General features: G+C 34.7%; 1 protein-coding gene across 2 annotated transcripts in view; it reads right to left on the bottom strand.

The window, feature by feature from the left end:
• Positions 1-12,915: 12,915 nt before the first annotated feature.
• Positions 12,916-25,910, bottom strand: part of LOC100371132 (TOG array regulator of axonemal microtubules protein 1-like) — a 32,134-nt gene continuing 19,139 nt past the window's right edge. For both annotated transcript variants that reach the window (XM_085492625.1, XM_085492624.1), the window contains 14 exons: positions 24,853-24,948; positions 24,263-24,435; positions 23,375-23,609; positions 23,031-23,145; positions 22,429-22,605; positions 21,998-22,190; positions 21,532-21,680; positions 20,812-20,970; positions 19,464-19,590; positions 18,419-18,537; positions 17,565-17,772; positions 16,677-16,893; positions 16,236-16,322; positions 12,916-16,037 (listed from right to left, as the gene is read on the bottom strand). In XM_085492625.1, coding sequence (XP_085348751.1) covers positions 15,784-16,037; positions 16,236-16,322; positions 16,677-16,893; positions 17,565-17,772; positions 18,419-18,537; positions 19,464-19,590; positions 20,812-20,970; positions 21,532-21,680; positions 21,998-22,190; positions 22,429-22,605; positions 23,031-23,145; positions 23,375-23,609; positions 24,263-24,435; positions 24,853-24,948 — 2,309 coding nt within the window. In that variant the 3' untranslated portion in view covers positions 12,916-15,783. The remainder of the gene's footprint in view (positions 16,038-16,235; positions 16,323-16,676; positions 16,894-17,564; positions 17,773-18,418; positions 18,538-19,463; positions 19,591-20,811; positions 20,971-21,531; positions 21,681-21,997; positions 22,191-22,428; positions 22,606-23,030; positions 23,146-23,374; positions 23,610-24,262; positions 24,436-24,852; positions 24,949-25,910) is intronic.

Here is a 25,910-nt window from a genome sequence, read left to right on the forward strand (position 1 = left end):
TGCATTTTCCCAGAGTAGTTCCTTGCCTTATTACGCTCCTCTCCGCTGATTGGCTGTCGTCGTTATTCATTGACAATTCGTCGTATTCCAGGCGCATTTCAAATCGTCTTTGCGTTTAATCCCCTCCCCCCTCGATTCACCTCATAGTTTGATATTATAGCTCTCAAAGAAATTAACCTGAGCTATCGCATTCTATTCTGTACAAATTCTCGATGGACGTTGAAATTTAAAAACAAATGTCACTTAATTTTAACACGCGACGTATTATATGAATGTGTAGTCCGAGGGGAGCGAGTATCCACACGTACGTGTATATTACAGTTTGGTAACAAATATATCTTGTACGTAAATTTAGCGTAACGGAGATGCAGCTTCTTTACGAAATATTGTCAAGGTTAATTTTATTCTCATTATAAATAATACCCATGAGCGCTCACTTGTGAATTTTGAAGTCATCCATAATTCTGCTTGCAACGAGCGCATGAAACCTGTGCGATGTCGGCAAGTACAAAGATTCTCGACTCGCCCATTTGCCACTCCATTCACCCATGCGTTGCATCTCAACTGGGGCTGGTGCTGTACTTCAAAACAAACTATATTTGAGTAGCTGTAAGAATCGTAATCCTCAGCTACCTATTAAAGCAGTTACCATGACGAATGACCAAGTTTAGCGGAATGACAGCCCAACCAACGACAACTTACCCATTTCATCGGCGGACAACTTTTCCGCACGCACTAACACAAACACACGACGAGTACACCTTTCGGGCATCATTTAAAACATATCGTTAAAAAAAACTACAGTGGATTTTGCACATCGCTAAAGGGTACTAGTATATCTAACTAAATCAACTGCTTATTTAGACTGTTGTTCTCCGTAAAATTTACATCAAGGGATATTAAATGATTGCTGTCAACGTGGCACAATTTACTATATAATGCGCGCATCTTTACAACCGCGTAACCTCTAGCAATTGCAAAAGTTGATGTCGTCAAGCCAGTTGCAATGGACATATTGCTAATTCTTCTACTTTAAATGTTGAACACTGAATTTTATTAAATGCTTTATACTAGGCGGGTATTTATACATCCAACACATGGGGAGTAAAGAGGCTCACAAGAATAATTTTCACTCAAATACCTATACCTACATCTTGGAGAGATAAAACCAATTACTCGACGCGGTGTCGATGTCAGCTTTCCAAAACATAACAGATAATCTGTTTGCTTGTAATCCGAAACGATAATCCATACTGGTTTCTGAATCAATATCAGCGACAGTTCTCGGTAATAAAACACCCTGATAAATATTAGTAAAAAATTAAAACATAATCACATTGCTTTTGTAACATTAAATTTGCATATTATAGGGTGATGATCACGTGATGTAACATGCCGCTGTGATAGGTTAAAATGCATCGGCATTACGTATTCAGAACGATAGGCATCAACACCGTGCAGGGAATTGAACAACATATGTATTATAATTCTTTAGATTTGCATTCATTTTTTCGAGTCGTTTTGTTCTCAAACTGTATTAAAGAGTGCCGTGTGCACATTTGTCTTATACACTACAAGACATTAACCAAATAATATAAGAGTTCATATGCATTATAACTGATTGGAACTAGGTGCCACTGTGGGTGAATATTTAATCATCTTCTTCATTTTCTGAATAAATCTATTTATTTTGTTACTCAATGTGATATTTCATAAGATTTAGAGCATGTATACATAACACAAATAGTAACAAAGTCGGGAAGGGGGTGTCTAATACTGTAAATGCCTTCTGGACAGGATAGAAAAAGTCGCAACGAGCCTTTCCGATCATTATCGAAAGGTGGCGCTGTTGATTTCCTCCACTACTTCGTCAGGAGTGGAACTTTGGAATACTATTCTCTTCGAGCCACCTCCGACAAATTATTACTCCATATTAAATGTGTGTGATCCATCATGCTTGATTATTGCTACAGTTCAATGCATTAAGGTGATCGACTCACAGGGCTAATTTCAGTCTAAGTAATCACGTGGAGTCTGGCTTACTGTTCTGATTTCTTTATTCTATGCATCGGTCTCCAAGGAAATTTAACGCATTTTTTCATTTTCCTCTGATGATTTGTAATAATAAAGCAGTGTGATGCAATGTAAGTGGTACGCGAACATCGTATTGATTACAAAACTGCTTTGCGTTTGCGCAGTTGGGACTTGACTGAGATTACATTTGTAATGGTATCGGGTTATTTAAGTTTTGATGACGTCATTATCGGACTGTAACCTAAATTAATACTTGTTTCATTTTACATCACTCCACGATCTACATGAATACTCATTATACATTATTTTAACTAAGAGAAACACATACACGAGTCACTTTTTTTTTGGTTGCTTTTGCAAAAAAACAAAACAAAAAACAAAAATCTTGTGGAGAAATGATTATTCGTGGTCGATACGTATTCAAATATATTTGAAACAAATATCGTGATTACAATATATTGTAACCTATCAAAGTAGTCGGTAAATTATGAGAAAATACAGCATTCACTCATTTGAGAGTTAATGACATTACGCTGTAGCAATTACCCCCCCCCCCCCCCCCCGTTGATCTATGTACAAAGCAAACCACAACTTACGGTTGTTGACAGTCGATGTAAAGATGGAGACAAAGTTATGGATGAGAGAAGTAAGATGATATCTGCGCGAATGATGGATGATAATTTGTCACGGGTCTTGTTCAAACATGCACAATTTCAAAACTGTCGAATCACCACGGCAACAAGTCACTTGATGGTGAGAATTGAAATAATCCTTGTTTGGGTAAATATAACAGAGAAACGCACACACACCTTATTCAGTTCACCGGTTCTCATATACTACCGTACACATGTCACGGAGTTTGTATACTACATATCGCCATTATTAGCTAACGCATTCATAAAGCTGTTGGATTCCTCTAACTAGTCACTCATTTCTGCGGTTTCTTGTGCATAATGTGAACAGCCTATATTAGGGGCAAAACACATTAATTTAATTTAAAGTTGTCGCAAATATAATTCCTTACTTGGCCGAATCGTTTCCACTAATTAGATAGCAGGACTCACGATCTCCACTTTCTCTGTAAAGATTTGTTAAAGCACGGAGCTTTGTTTAAAACATGGCTCTGTTGTTTCCACCAATTAGGTAGCAGGATTCACGATCTCTATTGATTTTTCTATGGAGATCGGAACGTAAACGTCGCCATTTGGAGCGAGTAAATAAACGGGCGAAGGTTGAACCTGGCACACTGTCAGGGTAAATCTGAGCTGTTAAAGTTGCAGTATATGCTGCCGCATCCCCAAACTTCAATCCCGCTTCCAGAGTAGACCCTTATCTATACTCAGTAATCCCTGCTGATAAACAGTAATATTGTGTTTGTTTGTAGGAGATATTAAATGTTAGGCAATAAACTTGGCTTCTCTGTTGCATCTAGTAATTCTGCCTACAAACACTCTCTAAACAGCAAGAATGAACTTCAGGCTAGCCACAAAGTAATTCATGATAACTTTAGGAATTTCCTCTCCGGACACCAAAACCTTGCCCAGCTTATATTGAATATCTGAGCTGTATAAAACACCATTAAAGAGACAGAATTATAGCAGGTTCATACAAGTGGTCAACCAAAGGCCTTTCCAAATCTTATCCTCTGTTATTTCTACCACCACAGACGGACTTGTATCAAGTTACACATGCACCTACTTCGTTACTGATAAAAACGTTCTACACAGAAGATAACATCATCAATAAGCTTGGATATTTGATTGACAGCATGGGGTTTGGAGGCCATGTCTTTCAACAAAGCATTGTCATTTCAATGGAAACTAATTGTGCTTCTTTGCTTGTTGATTTATTTCTTTACTTATATGAGGCAGAATTTCTTAAGAAACTTGTGAAAAAATAAAAGACACAAGAAGGTGAAATTTCACCTTTAGTTAGATTGATGACACACTCTCCATCAACAATCCTCCCATCAATAATTATCTTTCTATGACATATCCACCTGAACTTAAAAACAAAGAAGTGACAGAATTAAGTTCTTCTGTTACATATCATGATGTCCTTCTCGAATTTGACCCTAAGAGTAAATCCATCTTTCTGCTGCACATGGTTTATACATTTCCCAGCTTTTTCGGTATGTCGGTATGTCAGATCTTGCACTGGATATGATGACTTTGAAAAACGTCATAGCCGCATGCCTTCCAATCTGCTAAGACAGAATTTTTTTTTTTAAAGAGAACGCCTTATCTCAACGTTCAAGCGTTTCTTCCGACGTTTCTATGGTTCTATGGCAGATAACATGAATTGATGAGAAAATACGACAAATCAACATACATTATACGTGGAAGGTTCCTCAACATACATCTTATGTAGAAGGTCCCTTCATGAATCCCTCAGATTAATATATGGCGGGTGCTACCGGCAGGGCAGGATATGCTCACATTTTTGTAAACACCTGATATCACTTCTTGGTCTTAACCTTTTTATTATTCGCAAATAACAACTCACCCCCCCATTGAGTATGTAATTGTGCACACGCAGTATAATAGATAACAAATAAAAGACATAAAATAAAATTGTAAACAGTAACATCACAACACTAAAAAGTGCAAAAATGAGGCCGATTAAAGATCACAAGCATTGTCGCATACGACTTGTTTACCACTTCCGTGTGACTGAGAATGTTCTAGAACCGTACTGTGTATGGGTGGAATTTTTAGATGTTGATTGAATAGGTAATAGGACACTGTAGAAGGCAATAGAAGGTAAAGGAACATTCTAGAAATTTGTAGTATGTTCCAGACTCATTATGTATGCTGATGTAATGGTCTATTTATAGACAGTGTGGGTATATATAGGGGAGTTGTTCAGCACTGAGATCAGATCGGAGATCTCGTTGAATTGTATTGGAGTTTAAGTATCTAGTTATTGGAGTAGTGGATTTTTACCGCGTTATTGTACTTGATGTTTGCAGAGTATAATAATACCAGTACCAGTTGAAACCTCATCTGTTGGCTCCGTGGTCGTATTTTATCATCGCCGCCAGTCTCACTAAACTTGATTTTGTAAATTCATCATATTTCCTGATTTCATGTGTATACTATTATATAGTGTTAGGCAGTTCTGAATACTTAATCATAATTTAAATTACAAATTAATGATAAAATGTTGGCTTATTGAAGAAGAAAAAATATTTGTGAGGAAGTTGCAATCCAATTCATTGGTTAATAAATATACGTACCTTTAAACAGTAAATGTATTAACAAAAAAACAATCGGCAGCTTCAAAGACCGCCCGTCCTTATAACAGAATTTTATAATCTGCAAGACTGTGTGTGCCAGATAATAAGGCACACATTTGCAGACTATACACAATAAAAGCACGGGGACAAGCAATGAAACCAATACACTATGGGAATAAATTAATATGCACAATCGTTTTGGATTACATTTTTAGCGGCATTATTCTGGAATTACATCCATTCAGACGCACACATTGTTCATGTACGACAACTACAAGGCATTGTAGGAATATTAAACTGAGCACACGCTGGGAACCTTCAATGACGAGTCACATTGCGGGAAATTGATACTCTGTATTAACAGCCTGTCTAGCTACGACGTCGCCCTTACTGCGCTTCTTTCCTGAGAAGCGGAGATATCGATTTGTTGCTGTTATCATCATTAGCGATATACAGCAAATGTTTGTACTATGTATACTGTGTACATGTTGTAGATGAGTTGGTAATCACGCTGTTACGGTACATAGAGATAATGATTATCACAAAAAAACAATCTGTTCTCATTAAAAGAAGATCGTGCCTAATGATGTAGGAAGTGCAGGAGCCACAGGACGCCTCACGCGTTGACGGTTATATTAAAACAAATCTCCGAGATAATAGTTCATGCATGGAGATATTCAGTATTAACATTGGACATCAAATAAAAAAAACACAAGAAGAGTAAAATGTGTTTTCCTATCAACAACGGGGATGGAAGGATTACACGCATGCGCAATAATCGATGTAGTAACACCTTGACGTAATACATGATGCAGATATGAAACCGGACACACGATATCTACATGATGCTGGATTGCCTTGAGGATCAAGTGATAAGAGAGATGTCAAATAAAAATCCGATAAGCTGAATGGCTTAGCGCCAGTAAACACTAGATGACGTTCGATGAGCAAGCGATTATATTAATAATCATTTGCTGCCTCGTTTTTTATGATTTTTGAATATTACCAAGTGCAGTGCATCGAACGAATACACTCATCCGGTAATTCACGGCGAATCGTACGATTTAGTGCCCGTTAAGAACGATTTAATGGTATTTCTGTCACTCTAAGTATAAAAGCTTCTCGCCCCCGGAGTTTAATTTCCGTCGATATCAAATAACGCTGAACTTCAGACTGCGAGAGGTCAGGGAACAGAGAAAATGACATGAGGGGTTAAAACAATTCAGAAGTCAAATCCGTCAAAATATTAAAAATGACTTATTGTTATTGCAAAATGAATCTGACATGCAAAAATGTGTTTGTGTCGACTGAGCGTATAGATCCAGGTAATATTGTGAATGTGATGTTGCCAGACGATATTTTATTGTGTCGCTGGTGGCGCTGTATCGCGTATTCCTGATCCATGTCACAATCATTGTATGATTTTTCTTCCGTCTTATTACGGAATACCTAAATGAGCATAGAACATGATAACTGTATATCAGTTCAGCAAATGATTCAGTTGTATTTTCTCTGCTTGTTTGTATTATCATATCACTATTTACAGACGAACAGTACTGCATTTTTGATGTTTCAAACAATTGTATACCCGAATAGTTCTGAAACACTTTAAAAAGGCTTTGGATTTATGTTTTACATATGCAAGAGTTTAAAACGTAGGATTGTTATTTAACATGCTTTTGTTTTCTAATTTCAAATTTGTCCATAGCATCTCTTTGTTGTGTTTGAGTGTATAATGTATTTAAAATTCAAACCTTTCACGAATTCTGAAATAAAAAGTGTAAATACAAAGGTAAAAACACTATCTAGTATATACTTGGTTGTCAATTCGCACGGTGGAGTATAACAAAAAATGCGACTACCACGTGAAACAATTCATTCCCAATTGAATATTCGAAAATATACCAAAATAGCATATACATAATATTAAGTTGTCTGAAACGGTTTCTTCATTCGTGTAGTCGTTTTATCATAAAAAACGATAGATAATGTAAATGCGGGGACATTCATTCTGACAATACATATGTTTTCAGAAAGCTGGGAGAATAATTTCTTGTGTTTGTCGAGTTAATATTTACTCAGGAGATTAGGTTAGGGAAGTTCCCGTAATTTTTTCGCTGTCATTTTACAAGGGGATTATCTTTGAAATGTTGTCTCTGAATGAGTATGCTCTTCATAGTTTCAAAGATTCAGACCGAATTCATGGAGTGTCCGCCATCTTGTGGTCATAACTCAAAATCAAAGGCTTTAAAAACACATGAAACGTCATTTAGCCAATTTTGTTAAGAGTTAAATGCGTCATAGCGAAAAGTCGCGATAGTCAAAAATAAAAGTTTCCCTAAAAAAGCGATAATTCGTAATTGGACACGGATAAACAACTAATTTGCCGTCAAATGTAAAATGATTCGATCATGACGGAAATTGAAAAAGTTGCTGGCAAGGCAAAAGAGGCAAATCAGCCGAGGTTGATAACATTGCTGTAAAAGGTAAACAGTACATTGTATTCCTGACCCAACTGAGTTTTGATTTTGAAACTATTTCAAGTATGATTTGACGAAAGGTTTCAAAAGCAATTGTCAATTGGCGTGTGTGTCAATTATATGGCAATACAACGAAGTTTCACAGAAAATAACAATATATTGGTTGATGGAACATGGAAAGGATATGTCCAAATCAGTATATACATTGATACTAGTGCCTCTGGTGTTTATAATGAACAGTGTCCCACTGGAAAAGTTGTAATGCCGGCTGATAATTTGCCTCCGAATTCGTTCTGTATTTGTTATTATATAACTATGAAAAAGGGCATCAATATTAATGATTCTTCTATATACCGATGATATTGTGTTGTTAGCAGACTATGTGTATATGATATGCAGTCACTGTTGAATCTTTAAAATGACGCATTAATTTTTAAAATGCTCAAAGATCCTCATCCACAGTACAATTACGAATGGGTGTTTGGCTTATAGTTTTAATTATTACACAAATCAAAGTCAAAGTCTTAATTAATCACTCCGTCTGGTTATGTAAATGCATGATGGAATACCATAAACTCGGTTTTTGACAATAATCTGAAATTTTGCACGTAATATATTGTGTACTGTAAATGTGAACAAACGATAACTAACCAACGATAACTAAACAACGATAACTAAATATATAATAATAATACATTCTAAGTCTTTACCATTACGTACAATAATTGCTGTTTTGTAATGAAGCCATTCGTGAAACCGTATGACAAGTTATATACATATCTCTTCTTCCAATTTCTGTCATCGGAGAAAGAAATATTGATGTGTAGTGTTGAGTGCCAAGATGGTTTGTATACATACTAAATAAATCTGTCATCATTAATTTGATACATGTATCTTTCCACTGGAATGATAAACTGCATCTATAGCTATCATGCCCCTCACATATTTCCACATCCTGGAACTGTGGGTTATCACGAATGTACACTTCCCTAGGCAATCCCCTATTTTAGTGAATTCATTCATTGTATTTTTCTGTGCTTTATTTTTTGTAATTACTTTGAGAGGTATTAAAGCCAAGCACTTTAATTTGATATGTTGGTGTATGTGTATTTCATTTCAGTAGTTTTGTCTTGTCTATCCCGTTCTAGCACTGAAAGAATCCCCTGTCCGGTGTGAGTTCTGTGGGTGCCTTCTCAATAGCAACAAGCAGGCCTTATACTGCGACATACTTCAAAAATACCCCAGTGATCCTTATACCCATGGCAACCTTTCACACCCAATAAATATTCAACAATCTAACTAAACTTAAAAGAAAACAAAAACAGGCCGACCTGCTCAAAGATTTTGAAGTTGGGAACTAATATCATGAACTAAATAAAATGAATGATAAATTTTTTAGTCAAAAACTAGAACTCAACATGAGATGTAATTTTATCAAAAATCAAGATTTTGGAAACAGAAATGTTACCGAAATATGTATATATTTATTCACCAAAATTGCAATCATTTTCAATGCAGTCACTGCTCAATATGCGAGTATCTTGTTTTGTAAATAACTAACCTAACTAATAACTAACATGTGACAATAAAACAATTGTACAAATTAAAATGTTTATTTCATACACTATAAATGTATGTATTAATGACCCTGGTGACACCTAGTGATTGCATAGTCCTGAAAGTTGACATTCAGTTGATTCAGTAGACTCTACTATTTTTGTAGATGTTGCGTTTACTCATTTAGGATTGGAAGAACAACATTTCTCTGACACTTTCAATTCAGCTGAGATAATGCCCATTTAAAATCATAAATTCATATGCGTTGTGTTTTATATTTTTAAATCAGTTTTGTTGTGTGTTTTGCCCCAATTGCTCACACAACCTGTATACATTGTAGATATATACCACAACCCAGACTGCTTGTGAAATAGTACTATTCAAATTAAGACATGTATATTGAATTGGTACTTCTCCACCTTGGGCGTACCAGACACTGCGATAGTTTGAATACTAATCTTGTGTACTCATTGCCAGTAATTCAGCTAGCATACCAGCTAGGATTTAAACAATATGCTATAGAGAGTAAACGTTCCTATGTGACATTGACATGTCAAGGTTAATAGGGCAATAGATAGATATGAACTAAATATGTAATCACCGGCAAAGTAAAACGGTAGTATTTTTTTTTTCTAGAAAGATTAGTCTCTCAATTGATACTGAAATCCAGGTCATTCAAATTAATCCTCGGTCAGTATGACAGTTCTTCGGTGCACTATATACGTTTGGAATAGCTCGTCAAGATCCAAATTTATGTCACAGCTACGTTTCACTGAGTTAACCAAAAATAGTTTTGGTAATAATAAATGTTTCGGTGAACAATGGCACTCAGAACATGGCAAAATCATTCGATGACATAATCTGTTGTGCAGAATACAGGGCGCTGAAATTTATTACAATCAAGTATAGTAAATAAAAAAAATAAAAACAGAAATGGTTTGATAATGATTTAGGTTTCGTTGACTCCATTCTTAGAATGCAGCACAAAAGGCTGAATAAACAACTTGAATACATAATGTTAAGTAAGCAAAAGACAAATTCTTTTAAAGAAACAATTTAATAAATAATCCAGTATGTTTTTAGAATGCAATTAATGAAATTAAGGAATTTAATAATTCAAATAGTAAAAAACAAACACTATCAGTCTCCTCAACAGGATGGATTGAACATGTTTCTGCCTTTTTCATTGTACATTCAATTGCTGTTAATCAGAATTCAGTTACTGATCAAGAATTAAAAGAAACAATCCAAGGAGCATGATATTATTTTAATCGCTAATCCTAGTCTTGATAAAGAGATCAGTGAGCAAGAAATATCCCGATACAATCATTAATTTAAGTTCTCAAACCCCTCATGAAGAACCTGCTTGAAGAAACGGTATTTTACCAACTGAATGGAACACCAGATGTCAACAACTATAGAGGCATTACACTTTCAAACTCTGTATCAAAAGTTCTGAATTAACAGAAGATTACAACTACTAAAATTTTTTTATTCTGTTTTCATAAAAACCATCGTACTACAGATAGTATTTTGATTTGTTTTGTTGATCTGTGCTTTTGATAGTGTTTGGTGAGATGGCATGCTATACAACTTACTGAAAGCTGTAGTTACAGGGAAACTGTTCCACTTGATAAGATCTATGTATTCTGTAACCAAATACGCAATCATAATTGCTTGTGGTTGCATCTATTCATTTTCATCATCTTGTGGGTTGAAACAAGGATGTAATTTAAGTCCCCTTCTAATCAACCTATTTATCAACGATCTTTCTCATACCATTATTTCTAATCTAGTTAGCTAAGATAATAATTTATTCAACTGTTTGTTTCATTTGCAGATAATATTGTAATAGTGTCAAATTCTAGTAATGGGCTTGAAAATAGATCATCTTAATAATTACTGTAAAAAGTGGAAATTACAAGTAAATACACATGTATATATATTATATTTAATAAGCAGGGAAAACCTATTTTTAAATTCAAATTCAGGTACTAGTAGTTAATTCATAAAATTACCTTGGCATTGTGTTACAAAATAGTGTAAATTTCAAACTGTCTGTGGGTAGTGCAATACATAACACTGCTGCTGCACGCTCCCACTCTTGCATACAAGCTGTGTATGCTGCCCTCAACGGTATATGTTTACGATTACCGTACTTTAAATTACCCACAATAAATATCATGATAGACATGATGTATGGGTAGGGTGATCACGATTCAATGTATGTGATTGGTTGGTTGGTTGGTTGTATGCAATATTTTGTAATCAACGTAGGCGCTTAATCTAGTCAGGCGATTTGGTATTATTATTATTGTTCATGCTATAAATGTGCAGGTTTATGCGCACTCTGAATACTAGTACTATGCTCATACTACCTTGAGATCACACTGTTAATATAAATATTATTTTAAATCTCGAGCAAGTAGAACATACTAAAACACAAACTACCGATAAAAATGCAAAACTGGTCTTTCTTGGAACGTTTTGAATAATTTGAAAGGATGTACACAATTATCTTATAGAACAGTATTTCGGCCCGGGTGTTATTTACTCCAATGTTACGTGTTATAATCATCGGTAGTTCACGGTGAACCAAGCAAAAAAAAAACATTTCGTTGAAGAGGACGCGGCGCAACGACCATCGCCCTTTAAATCATGATTTCACCTCTACCAAACAGACAACATGGAAAGTTGTTCTCCGTGAATCTTTATTAGGCCCCGTTTAATACATATCATGTAAATCAATGATATACACTGACAACAAGGTATTAACAAGCTGACCGGAATCACTGCGCCCTCTGGTGTCAAGATTGGAAACTCGGACTTAACAAGTGTGATGTAAGTAATTGTTATAACATTCTCCACCAAACAGAAGCCCGCTGTGCATCAGCATTACCTGAAATCATATTCTTAATTTTAGTACAATATATTTTTTAAATCTCTATTTAAATATTGTTTTCAGACATTTTATTTTATTTATTTGCTGGTATTTTTTTAAAGTGTTGGTAATGACAGCCCACATGTTGTAAAATAAGAAATCAACAAATACAAAGACAACATAATATGCAGGCAAAACGTCTACAGATCGCTTATTCCGCATCAAAACGAGAATCAGGATAATAAAAGTGATACAATCAAGTGTGATTTTTTTATCTGGGAAAAACCTTGGCATATTACCCAGTGAAGGGGAAATCTCAACAAAGATAACCATTTGTACTAGGCATGTGTAACACCGCCCTCTAGTGGTAAAATACACAATAATGTTGTTTACAACATTATCGTACACGATGCCCAGATGTTCCACCCACAATCAGCTGGCGTAAAAGTGGTAATAAAATACAATTAACTTACCAATATTTACTATATGGAAGCCACATTCAATTTTTTATCATTTTAAAATTACTCTCCTGATTCAAGTTGGCCTCTATATAACACAAAGATAAAATATCAAAGAAAATAATTATATATTACATCTTCAACCTGATTTCTCCTCGGAATAGAAATGTGTATTGGTAGTATTTTTACATCCCCTCCAAGGATGGAGTATCAACTACAGTATATAAAGTTAAAACGCAAAAAAATAAAGAATAATACAACCATAAATGCTTTGTTTGTTACTTTTAATAAACAGCTCATAAAAATACAGCAGACATTCCATGTCCACTAGAAGTAGTTATAATATACATGAACACAGATGAAATAACTACATGTACAACGGAGGTTCATTCAAGAAATCAGCAAGGGTGCCTCCGAGCCAAGCGCAGGTTCATTCAATACGTTATCATTCAGATAGCTTAAAAACATTGCTGTATAAAATTCATTCACAACATTCTGGGCAGTTAAGTTTTTACCCTTGACTATGAGGAAAAATGTTGATCCAAGCAGCCACATGGAGAGTTGCAAGTAAGATTGTTGTTAATTTGAAAGCCAGGATATTCATTTTCATGATTCCATGTTGTTTCAGAAAGCATGTCTGATTCAAAAATTATGCAAGCAATTTGCCAATAAAGGCACCAAGAATGTAAATTGTACACCAATCATAAATTAAGCAATTAGTGTTTTGCCATTTATTTTATATACTTGAGGCACTTGTGGAGAAATAACATTCTGGTTATCATGCAGTGTTACGAATAACAACATGGATTCACTAAATTAATTAACATGTTGTCAGATATTCAGATAATTTGCTGCCCAGGGATCAAAGTATAAAACTATAAACAAGTTTATCAAACTGATTTGAATATGTGATATCCATTGATGTGCAGGCACAAACAATAAAGATATATGATATTAGGATTAATATAAAACCACACCCTTTTGTATACTCTGCTGAAGGGCGGAGGTCTCTAATGAGAATAAGCTGTTTGACTGATAACATACTGATTAGGTCATCAGCGACACCTTCAACTGTGGCATTCAGATTGGGAAACCAAATACGATTTTATAAAACGGCCATTCAATGGAGCTAGCAGAACAATACGTACAATATTAACAGCATTCACTGAATAACATTTTTATAAAAACAAACATAGAGACACAAAAAGAAAATTATAAAAAAAAAAATCAATTCAATTCAATTCAAAGGAATGCAAAGTAGGTCGGTCAAATCAACGTCCATAATAATAGCGTGAGCATGTCTGACCCGGGAAAACAATAAATTGGTTCATATGCCATGGCATTTAAGGTGAAAAGCAGGGTCATTTTCGGAAAAGGGTAAGATTTCAACAGACACACCCATTCCGTATACAATGGCTGATCTCATGCATAAACTTGAAAAAAAAATGCAGACGAAAACGAAAATATCAAATATAAATACACGCGTCATTCAATCATCTATGTCAATAGGAAGTATCGCGATAAATATTCTCAGGAATATTGGAACGAAAACAGAACGAAGTGATATTAATTTGAAAAAACAATTGTAAAACTACTGCATGGAAACTACACATGAGTAGATCAAAAAAAAAGACTGTAGTGTGGAAGCAAGATTAGTTAAAAATAAGAAAAGGCTGCATAGAGATATCAGCCAGGAAGATGAAGAAATTGAAAATATAGTTACTATGGTTACTATTCATGGAATATAACATAGACACATAACAGATTAAGTACTTATGTGCTATTGTAAATATCATTAATTTGACTTATTATTAATACTACATGTACTACAAGTTACAGTATTTGAACACAAATACCCGGTACACTGAGAAGAATATTAGAATTACGGTTTTCTTTAAATTTAAAAACATTTCAGAAAAATGGATGGAATGTAAAACCAGAAAAAAAAAATCATGACAACAATCCGCAGATTTTCAATTTTAAGATTTCTTTTTAAAGATATATAAACTGTATAGCTGAGAAGGCTTTTTATTTTTAAGATAAAACTCTCAAAATGGTTACAATACTGGTCACCAGCAAAGATGACAGTTATTCATTTCTGAAAAACATACAGTAATCATGGACGGACATTAAAGTACTGTTTCCAGTGTACTATTTATGCATGGCACCCACATATGGATGGAATGACTAACTGTAAGATTCAAAGCTATGGAGGGATTTGGTTTTCATTGATGGGGGGAAAGGGAGAAAAAGAAAACACACCAGGCAATGTAAATTTCAAAATATTCCAAAAACCAAACAGAAGCCGGTGCATGGAATCAAATCCAATGATTTCAACAAATTACAATGACAAAGACAGTAACGTACTGTAATGTCAAAAAATGAACACGCTATCTACACAAAGTATAACCCTAAGATCGTCAATATGATACAATTTACAAAAATAAAAATATTCCAAATAGTATCAAAACCACGTTGTTGATTGCGCACAGACAGTCAGCAACTGAGCACTTCCCTTTTTGCCACTATAATATAGACATCATAACATCAGTGTCGAGCCATCAGAACCCTCATCAAACAAACAAAACGCTCAAAACAAAATAGGTTCCAATACTGTTTTGTCACTCTAAATTTACAATTTTTGAAAAAATCAAAGATTTACAAATATTATCATTTTTTACATACATACAAACACACATACATACTATGTGTATATATTTACTATATAACATTGTACATTCAGTGAAAGCACTTCTTTCAAAAATCGTCTTTTGAACTTCCCTCCCTCACTGAAACAAAAAAACTGCCTCCTACCACAGAAAGTGAATATTATTTCAAAACACTGCAAGTCTGTTTACTGGTGTGTTTTTTTTTGTTTTTGTTTTTTCAGTAGAATTCTTCAAAAAACTAATAAGACTGAAATAATACCAATAATTTCAATTCTGTTAAAAAAGTTTTTTTTTTTTTTTTGAAAAGTATGGTTCTTCATTTAGAACCAACACACACACAACACTTGGAAATGAGTGAAAAAATTGAATTTCCAGCATTAACATAATTAGAGATCGGAAAACTACAGCAGCTACTTTAATAGATCCTATGTACCAAACAGGCACACTATGCCTGTTTTTTCCCTCTCTACTGATTCTCGAGCATATCTTGCAAAGTTTTATAATTTCTAGGAGTCAAAACTGATTGTGCTTGATCAAGAAGTGATTGTCCCATAAGAGCAAACAAGGTGTTTGCCAAGTTGGTTGTTGCTGTGCGTATGTTGCCCGTACCACCGGGGACAGCACCACTGCCGGATGTATTACTAAGTAAATGCCATAATACTGGTAGAACCTGACGTACCACAGTCTGCTGTTTGCGCGGGTAAACTTTGGTACTTAGATCTGAAAAAAAAATCATCATTGTTTGAAATTGACATGATTACATCATAAATAATATACTCAGTAGAAAACAAGAGTGGAATTCAGTGTTGTTGACAGAGTAGTTTTTGGTAAAATGTTGAAGTTCACAATGAATCATTCATTATAATGACTAATCTTAAATGAAGCTACATTTTATGAAATGAACATTGTCATACTCACAAGCTAGCTTGTCAATCATACATGGTTTGATTCTTGCGTTACCATACTGCGCTACATTCGCAAAAGGCTGCAGCAACAGAGAATTCTCTGCAAGAGAAGATTACTTAAACATTATTAGGAACATGATGAAAACACACATACAATTTATGGTTTTTCATGAACACGTCATGACACGTGCAAAACCATATTGTATAGTGATAGTTACTAGTAAACCTACTGTTTAATTACACAATATTTTGCCAAAGTTTGAACAAATGGTTGACTTTAGTTATATAGAATGACACGTGATTGGTGAATGGTTAATTAATAAACAGACGCAGACACCAAATTTGACTAGGATGAGTTGTTCGGCAACCGACTTCATTAACAAACCAGAATCATTCTCAATATTGGAAGCAATGACGTTGTTAATCATCATCACTAAAATTAAGACCAACTTACCCACATGCTCCACGAGAGAGTCAAGAACACTCAGGGTTGTTTGATGGATCTGAGCATTTTTTGAAGCTAAATTGGTCGCCAGAACAGGAACAACAGAATTAATCACAGCACCGATATATTCTCGCAATCTTGGCACAATTTGTAACATGGCAGTTAACGCTGTTAAATTAACTTTACTATTAGAATCAGATAACCGAGGTGTGTAGCTATCGAAGATCTGAAAATAAAACAAATATATAATTTTGATAGTCATCAACAACACGTGTGCAGGAAAAATATAATATAAATCCATCCATTTTTAGGAATTTAAGTTGACAATTTAATTAATTATCAAAGCTGATTAGCATAACTTAATATTCAAATCCATTTCACATGAATGAATTACCATCACAAGAAAAAACAATGTCCACTTTTTTTAAGCTAATTTGCATAGTTATTGGCCAATCAATTGCCTTTGATGAATTCATAAAGTTCAAGCTATCTTACTAGTACAAGTAACTAATCACTGCACTTTCATTCTGTTTTATGTACAATATGTTTTTTTAAATGATCACAACATATCAGAAGTTTTCAATACCGTATTAGCACATGACATGATATCTATTAGCTTACAAACTATTAGCGTGAACAATAAAAATTGTGCTTGAGCCTAAGATGCTCATACAAGACATGAACTTGATGTGCTCCCCTGTGTTAATTGATTGCTAACTTTGCAAATTAATTGAGCTGATTAATTCAATACTAATTGGTTTGCATTTTCCTTTATTTTTATAATGGCAGAAACCAGAAATGTGAGTGGCCCAGTCCTCTTTTTGAACTGACGCATACACTGTTCTGAAATGATTTGTTTTTTTCTTGCGGGCATTAACAAGCAGACATCAACTATACCTTAATAATATTCGACACAACCAGATCCACATTGTGAGCTGTCATATCTAGGAAATCCTGCACAGCCTTATACCTATCTCGCCAATCACTTGCTGATAAGCCTGAGCAAAGATTTTGTACAGTTGCCATGCTGGCCTCATCCATGCGTGGTGATCTGCGTATCTTCCTTGTCGAACTAGGTGGTGTCAAGCCATTAGGGTCAGCATTGCTATTTTGGAAAAAGAGTAAAGATTACGTCAGCGCTCAATCATGTAAGCCGTGTGTAAAGCAATGCCAGCTGCTACTCACAAGAGTATTTTGAAAACCATGCATCCTGATAATTCACTGATGTTTGCTCGTCAACAACAACGGTTACAAAAGAAAATATCATTCTTGAACATTAATCCACGAATACGAATCAAAAGTTTGTTTAAATTATGTTAATTTTTATGTTATAGGGAAGGGGTTTAATTAAGAGAACAGTCTGCAAAAAAACATGGTTAGAGTAGGTGGGTGTTAAAATGCAATGCAAAATAATTCATTCTTGTACATTTTTTGCTTCACAGATGCGTTCAGTTAATATTAATTTTTATAGAGTGGAACTGGGAAAAAATGTTCAGTTTTAGACAAGTTTTCAGTTGGTCTTATGAGTGATTGAACTATTGTGTAAAGTAATACATACTAAACTATGCATTGTTACAAGGACTGTACAAGTGCAGTTCAAACAGTTTGATAGTGCTTAGTTTCGCTAGGGATCCGTGGTGTCCATGTAACTGTATACTATTCTTATGTTCAATTGCTCAATCTTCTATTACACCTTATGACTCAATTCAACACAATGTTATTTTATAAGAGGTGAAAGGAAGAGGGCATACCTTCCGGCAGAGTTTATCTTTTCTCGAGAGCCAGAATTAGTCCTCATTCCGCTGCCACTGCTTGGGTATGTGCGCCTGGCTCTGGCAGATGGTGTTTCCGAAGGCATTTCTCCAAGACCCTAAAATATGATGAACAAGTCATTGTTAATGACACAGTCTCTGTTGCAACTTGGAGAAATGTTATTTATGCCTAAAATAAAGTAAATTGGCCATGGGATCTCAAATTGAATTGTTATGAACACGTATTGCTACATGAATATGCAAATTACTGGTCATATGACCAGGTAAATTGTACCGGCTTATTTGTTACAGTGTTACCCAATGAGAATCTTCTTAACAATGTTCCATATCAGGAAATTAAAGCACTTTACAACTTGATGAGAACAAAGCACAAGTCAAATATAAATGTGTAGCAATTGACTAACATACAATGTATGTTTGAGAATATACAACTTGGAGTGTCAGTTAAAGTTTACTGACACCCACACCTCAGCATGTCCAAGATAACACATTTTCAAAGAACAAAATGGCTGCCAGTCAGCCATCTTAGGTCGAATCACTAAATCACAGCATGTGCATATGCCTCACATAAATTACTAGGCACATGCAAAGAAAGAACAAATTTGATCCAGAGGATTCTGAGATATGACTCGAGACGGATAGGCTGAGACCGAATTTTAAGTCTCTACACAGGGACTAAAAAAAACCCAAGCAATAGAAAATGGATGATTGAAAACAACTACTAGACACTTATTGATCGAAGTGAACAGATTGCATACAATTCTAATTCAGGTAATGTTTGCTGTTAGAAATAAAATGAGACAACAATAAATCATCAAATTTGGGTATAGTGCTGCCAAGCAAATAGCAAGCATTGCTCTCAAAGTTGAGACATCATATCTTAAGTCACCAAGATAAAAGTACTAGAAATACTATAGCATCTGTACTCAAGTGTTTTGTGTACTACTTTCTATGCACTCCATTAAAGAAAATATTCATGTTTCAAGGAGCACTGCAACCACTCTACATACGTTATGTTACTTACATCTACTCGAAGTTTTTCTAGAATTTCTCTAACTTGTCTCAAGTCTTTGTGGGGTACATATTTAGCTAATAATTTCTCAAAGTCTTCATGGTTCATCAGTTTATACATAATCTTGCGACCATAATACCTAAAAATATAAAACAAGATAAATATCAAACCATTCAAATTTTTGATTGTGACACTTTTTTGCGATTTTTCATGAACTAAAAAAGTCACGATGTTTAAAACAGGTACGCATTTTGTGCTGCCAAATTGTAGGTTCCTGTTAACTGCCATTGTTGTGACTTTCATATCTCGGTCAGCAAAATAGAGCTGGAATTTATTTTTGAGATAAGTTTTGATTTTAAAAATGTGATATGCACAAATTTACATCACATGCTAAATCGTGAAATTTAATGATTTTTGTGATATAAATTTAATTATTCTACAGTAGTTGGTATAAATTTAATTATTCTACAGTAGTTGGTATAAATTTAATTATTCTACAGTAGTTAGAAGAAATTTAATTATTTTACAGTAGTTAGTGTAAATTTAATGATTCAACAGATATTAATACAACTATAAATTTAACAGTTCTACAGTAGTTGATATAAATTTAATTATTCTACAGTAGTTGGTGTAAATGTAATTATTTTACAGTAGTTGGTGTAAATGTAATTATTCTACAGTAGTTGGTGTAAATGTAATTATTCTACAGTAGTTGGTGTAAATGTAATTATTCTACAGTAGTTGGTGTAAATGTAATTATTTTACAGTAGTTAGTGTAAATTTAATTATTCTACAGTAATTGGTGTAAATGTAATTATTTTACAGTAGTTAGTGTAAATTTAATGATTCAACAGATATTAATACAACTATAAATTTAACAGTTCTACAGTAGTTGATATAAATTTAATGGTTCTAGTAGTATTTGGTAAAAAAGATATGATTCTATAGTAGCTGGTCTTAATTTATGATTCTACAATAGCTATGACTAATAGGTTATTTATCTATCATCTCCAGATGACATTAGATGGAAATTCACCACACACGTAGCAACCAAACATCACATAGACTGTCTTGTGTAGTGGGTACTCAGTCAACAAAACAAAACAATTTATAATGCAAAAAACAAACAACCCCACAAATAAAGTCAGAATGACAAAGGTTTTGAAAAGCATGGTCTATTATAATGAATTAGACACGAACACAGTTTACTTGTGACATTCTTCAATGATTACATGTGGAGAAGGAGAAACTCAAAAATCTACAAACAAACAAACATTCATTCATTCATTCATTCAGTATTCATTACTAACACTATGTGGACATTGTCTGAGTGGAGACAACGATTACTGGTTATACTCACCTCGTTTCTGGCGATCCATCCACACAGAATTGTGCGGCCGTAGGTACGATCTTATCAGTGATGTCTTTGATACCGCTTAGAAGTCTGCCAGGTCCCATTCTCTCCACAACGCCAACCAAGAACTGGGCACATGTTTTCCTTACTGCTATACTACGATGACTGCAGGCAAATAAAATAAATGCATTTATAGTGATGATTATCCTTACACCCCGTCAAAACTTCTACGAGCTAGTTTTCAATTGATAGAAGTGTATCTTAAAGAGAAGCGTAAACAGTGCATGTAATGTTTTCACTAAATTACAACTGGTTTTGACCATAGATACTCCTCTCTCATTTATGTAAACACACTAATAGAGCAAATACTGAGTATAGATTTATATATTGACGTAATGAGACACCAACTCCCAAACTAGCTTCCATCTATTTGTATTATTAATAGTTGGGTATTCACAATCAAAGAAACAATCAGCTCATTAAAAAAAATTAATTGAACAAACTAAAATAATTGTTGAATACAACACAGCTACCCAAGTCATTTCAATATATTGCATGGCAATGCAAATATCACTTCACACGTTGACCTCAATAGAAGCTATATGCAAATTACTCAAATTGTTGCGGCATGCCACAACTACAGTACATAAAGAGCTATAAAAAAGCCCTAATTCAAGGCGATTAGACAAGACTAATGTCGCGTGAAATACAACATGATTGCCTCACCTTGCACCTCCCGCCACCAAAGCTACAAGTGCACGTTGCGGAGTAACAGACTCCACCATTGCTGCGAGAGACTTGTCAACATCTTCCCGGATAAATCCATTGCTCTCTCCCGCTTTATGCAGGAGAACCTTACATAGCTGGTCCATATCCTTAAAAGACGGGGGAAAAATGGTAAATAAAATTGATGGCCAAAGAGATCTTTAGTTGGTTAGTACTTAATAAGTCATGACAAAATATTAAGTCATAAAAGACATCATAAAGTTTCTGTATTATTATATTTTACATGATGACACGATTTAAAGGTCAACAAAAGGTCACTGCCATAGTAACTCTCCCTCAACAGATTTAAATAGTTCAGACAGTTCAAGGGGTGCCACTGATTGTGCATACACACCAGATGAAGTAACAATACGATTGCAACAAGAGTCACATAAAAATAAACATGAAAATAACAAAACCTACTAACCTTGTCTAAACTTGACCTAAGATGCGTGAACATATCTGCTACAGTACAGATGGCAGCTCTAGATACTGATGAACGGAGATTTTTGATCTCTTTTAACAATGCCACTATGACTGTGTGTAACTGTAAATTCAGTACATCAGGGTGGAATATCGTTAATCTTCTTACATAGCGAATGCCGTCCAATTTGACCTCCCTGAATGAAATATACATAGAAATGAAACATCGCCTTTCCTCAATAAATGCCACAGTCAAAGATTTTCAGGCCTCAAATGTTTGAGTACAGAATTAATATGTCCCAAGTTCTGTGTATAACAGTTTAAAGTTCATTTTGCAATACACACAGAGCACAGTACAATGTAAGTTGACAAAGGAGTGGAACTGACAGTTTAACTCAATGTTAATGTGTAAAATGGATTTTCAAATCCCCTCACCAATCATCTTGATTCATGAATCTCAGACAGTCTCGTAGCGAGCTTTCCGGGTTTGTAAACGGCTTCAGTTCTTCACCATCATCATCAGGGTCATGCTGTGACGAACTGCGGTTCAATTTTGATTTTGATGAGTTTTTCGGCGTTGACGTAGTCTCCATTGAAGCATCACTACTTGGGCTAGAAAGATTGGACACGGAGAAACCCATTTAGTTTGGCAGTCACTAGGTACAAAAGCCACTGTAAATATGTTATCTGATTGGTGATGGCCAAACGTACACACTGACGACCTTTGGAGTTCAGACGGGGTCAAATATTCCACCACATATATGCAGGATAAAATGAAAGAAGTGCCCACACATGTACGCTACATCGTTACTATGTTGATGCTTAAGTTTCACAATTTTGAAAAGCTTTTTTTTTTAGGACAGTACAAGCAATACATAATGTGAAAGTATACAAGACAATACTGAAATGAAACTAATCCCTGCCTAGTTGTGGAGTTGGAGGGCATGTTTATACCTGAACAAAGTAAATAATAGAGAAATGTATTCAAAAAAAAAAGAAAATACAATATACGTGAAACATAACAAAGGTCAACTCACGATTTATATGATTTTTTCTTTGGCGTTGTTGCAACAGGTGGTTTTCCAGTAATAACTTTGGACTTTGTTGTTGAAGTGTTTAAAGTATTAGATCCTGAACCAGATATTGTTAATGCTGAAAAGTAAAGAAACATTTCATTTCAGTCAAGTATGGCTATTGTGGGCAAAATCAGAAAAGAATTTGAAAAAATAAATACATGATGGCTGAATGACAAATAAAGAGGTTGCGACATCTACGTCGGTAGATGTATACAAAACTGTATCTGAGTCATCCCTTAAAATGAATGAAATTGACACCCAATGCGTCAAACAGGACATTATTAAATCTACATGAAAGGACTCACTGTCAAGCCCAATCTCCTCAGATGTACTATCCATTTTTTTAATCTTTTCTTTTTGTTCTCTGGCTTTAATTCTCTCTTTTTCCTGCTGCTTCTGCCACTTCTCCCTGTCCCTCTGTTGTTTTTCCTTCTCTGCTTGCTTCTCCGCTTTTCGTTGTTCCAGTTCTTCTTTTTTCTCTTGCTGAATTCTAGCCATTTTATCCTTGGTTGACTTGGACATGGATATGCTAGACGGTTCCTGAAAGACACAATGTAGAATATAGTGTTTCCAATTCCTCTACAGTATGTTTTTTAATGTTTAATTTAGAAAATCTGCCAGCTGGTTGTATTTGTTTGTTAGCATTTCCACCCACAGGCTGCAGTTGAAGCCTCAGCTACCTTACTGAAGGAAAGCTGCCACATTTATTTTTTTTATTGGAAATTTTAACTTTCCATTGCATTTTGTTTTTGTTGGATAAGTTCTGTTTTCAATAAAGTTGCTGAGTGAACAAATCTCCGCAGGCTGTTTATAATGATATGCACACAATTGTTGAGAAGTTCAAAAGAAGTGAATACGCAGATGTGTGATAGCATGACTTAATTCACGATATACGACAACCAGTCTACAGGAGCCTGAATTTGACATTCACTTGCCCAAAATTGGCACATTTTTCTACCAGGCATTATTGGTGTACAACTATCCCCCCCCCCCAAATTGTGCATTATACCTTCCATCAGAGTTGCAGTATGAATGCTTGTTTTCTTCTGATCTCTGATCTCGGCCTGGTCGCATGGACGGTACTTACAAATACCTAACCAAAGCAACGTTGTTATAAATGACACATGTTTACATTCCAGAATTAAATTAAAATGACGAAAAGCAAAATTATAAATATTTAGGCGTGCTCTTACCTCATCATCAGAACTCTCATTATCTTCAGTGCTATTCTGTTTAACCCCAATGCCATATACACCAGGGGGAAGACCATTACGTCCTGATTCAGAATCTTTACGCTCTTTGCCTCTTTTGGAGCGATCACCGCTGTACTCATGACTGGGAGGAGCGTAACTTGTACCAAATACCCCTGTTACAAGAGAAGCCATATTGTTAGCATTCTAATAACAATTGAGGCTGAGGTGACAAGATTGTCTGCTTCTTATAAGTTGTCAAGATACGAGACACCGTGACTTGTTTTAAACTTTAACCATGTCCAACCAAGAAGTGGCATGTTTTTCATTTCAAACAGCAACACAAACAATGATATTTCAACTCGAGGAAATCCAGTGTAAGAAACAAGGGTCACGGGTCAGGGGTCAGGACAAAATAGCACAGTGAAACATGCTACAGGCAAGGATTATTAACACTTCAAATTCAAAATTCACAGAACAAGTTTTGTAAATTATCACAACCCTAGTTTCGTTCGAACAAATACCATTTATTCAACAGCTGATAACTATATCACTTTTATCTGTATAATGTTGATATCAAGACAGCACATTACCTTTGCCAATGACTCCTACTTCATCTGTGAAGTCATCAGTATCTACGGCTCCAGGGTGGTTTAACGAGGCCATAGTAAGCGGTGATACAAGTAAACCTACAGAAAATAAAAGGTTGGCTAAGTGACGAAAAAAAACATTCTATGTTTTTATAGTTTCTAAAGTGAAAGTAGTTTTAAAGGAAAGCGTTGTCACCAAAATAATGGAAGTATTTAAATATCAAATTTCCCCTTTGTACATGCAACATTAAACTCTATTAAACTGCAATATGGAGTTCATCTCAATGTAACAGTGAACTTGAATGCAATCCAGCAGATGATTACTGAACAAAAGCAGATTTATCAAGTCTGGAAATACAACTTTTGCACTACTGAAAGGAACTGAAAAAGTTTATATCAGAACAAATTTTAATAGCTGTCACACAGCATGGCAATTAATATATATATATATATATATATATTTTTTTTTTTTTAAATGAAGAAAAAATATTTGCTAGAAATAGAAACTCACAGTCACTTTGAACAGACAAATTTGAGAGGAAGCCACCCAAGGTATATATGAACAGCTCTGCTATGACAGCATAGTTCAAAATAACAAACAATACATCTGACATAATAGAAACCGATCAGCGATGCATAGCATCCCATTTTACCTAAATACTAATTTGTTGTTCAATTATGCACATATTTGTATGAGCAAGTGATCACGCTACATAGAACACAAGCAGGTGCAATCCAGCCAGGTGTTTTTTTTAGAGATACAAATGTAACAATTCAATATATGACGTGGTAGGGGTAGTCGGTATTGTCTGATTACTTGAATATGCATTGTATGCAGTTATACATTGTATCGTATTTATTAGCATTACAGTATAAAAAAAAATTAATTGATTTCACAGTAACAAAAAATGTAAATATGAGATTTAATGAATTGTTGAATGTTATTAATTTCCTTTATACAGTTACTGCAGGTCGTTTCACTCTGAAGTCAGCAAAGAGTAATCTAATTAATATGCATTGTGTTAGTTCATTAGTATATTTCATTAAGTTAAGGTTGCTCA

Source organism: Saccoglossus kowalevskii, chromosome 2 (genome assembly GCF_978046115.1).
Source record: "Saccoglossus kowalevskii chromosome 2, keSacKowa6.1, whole genome shotgun sequence".
NCBI lineage: Eukaryota > Metazoa > Hemichordata > Enteropneusta > Harrimaniidae > Saccoglossus > Saccoglossus kowalevskii.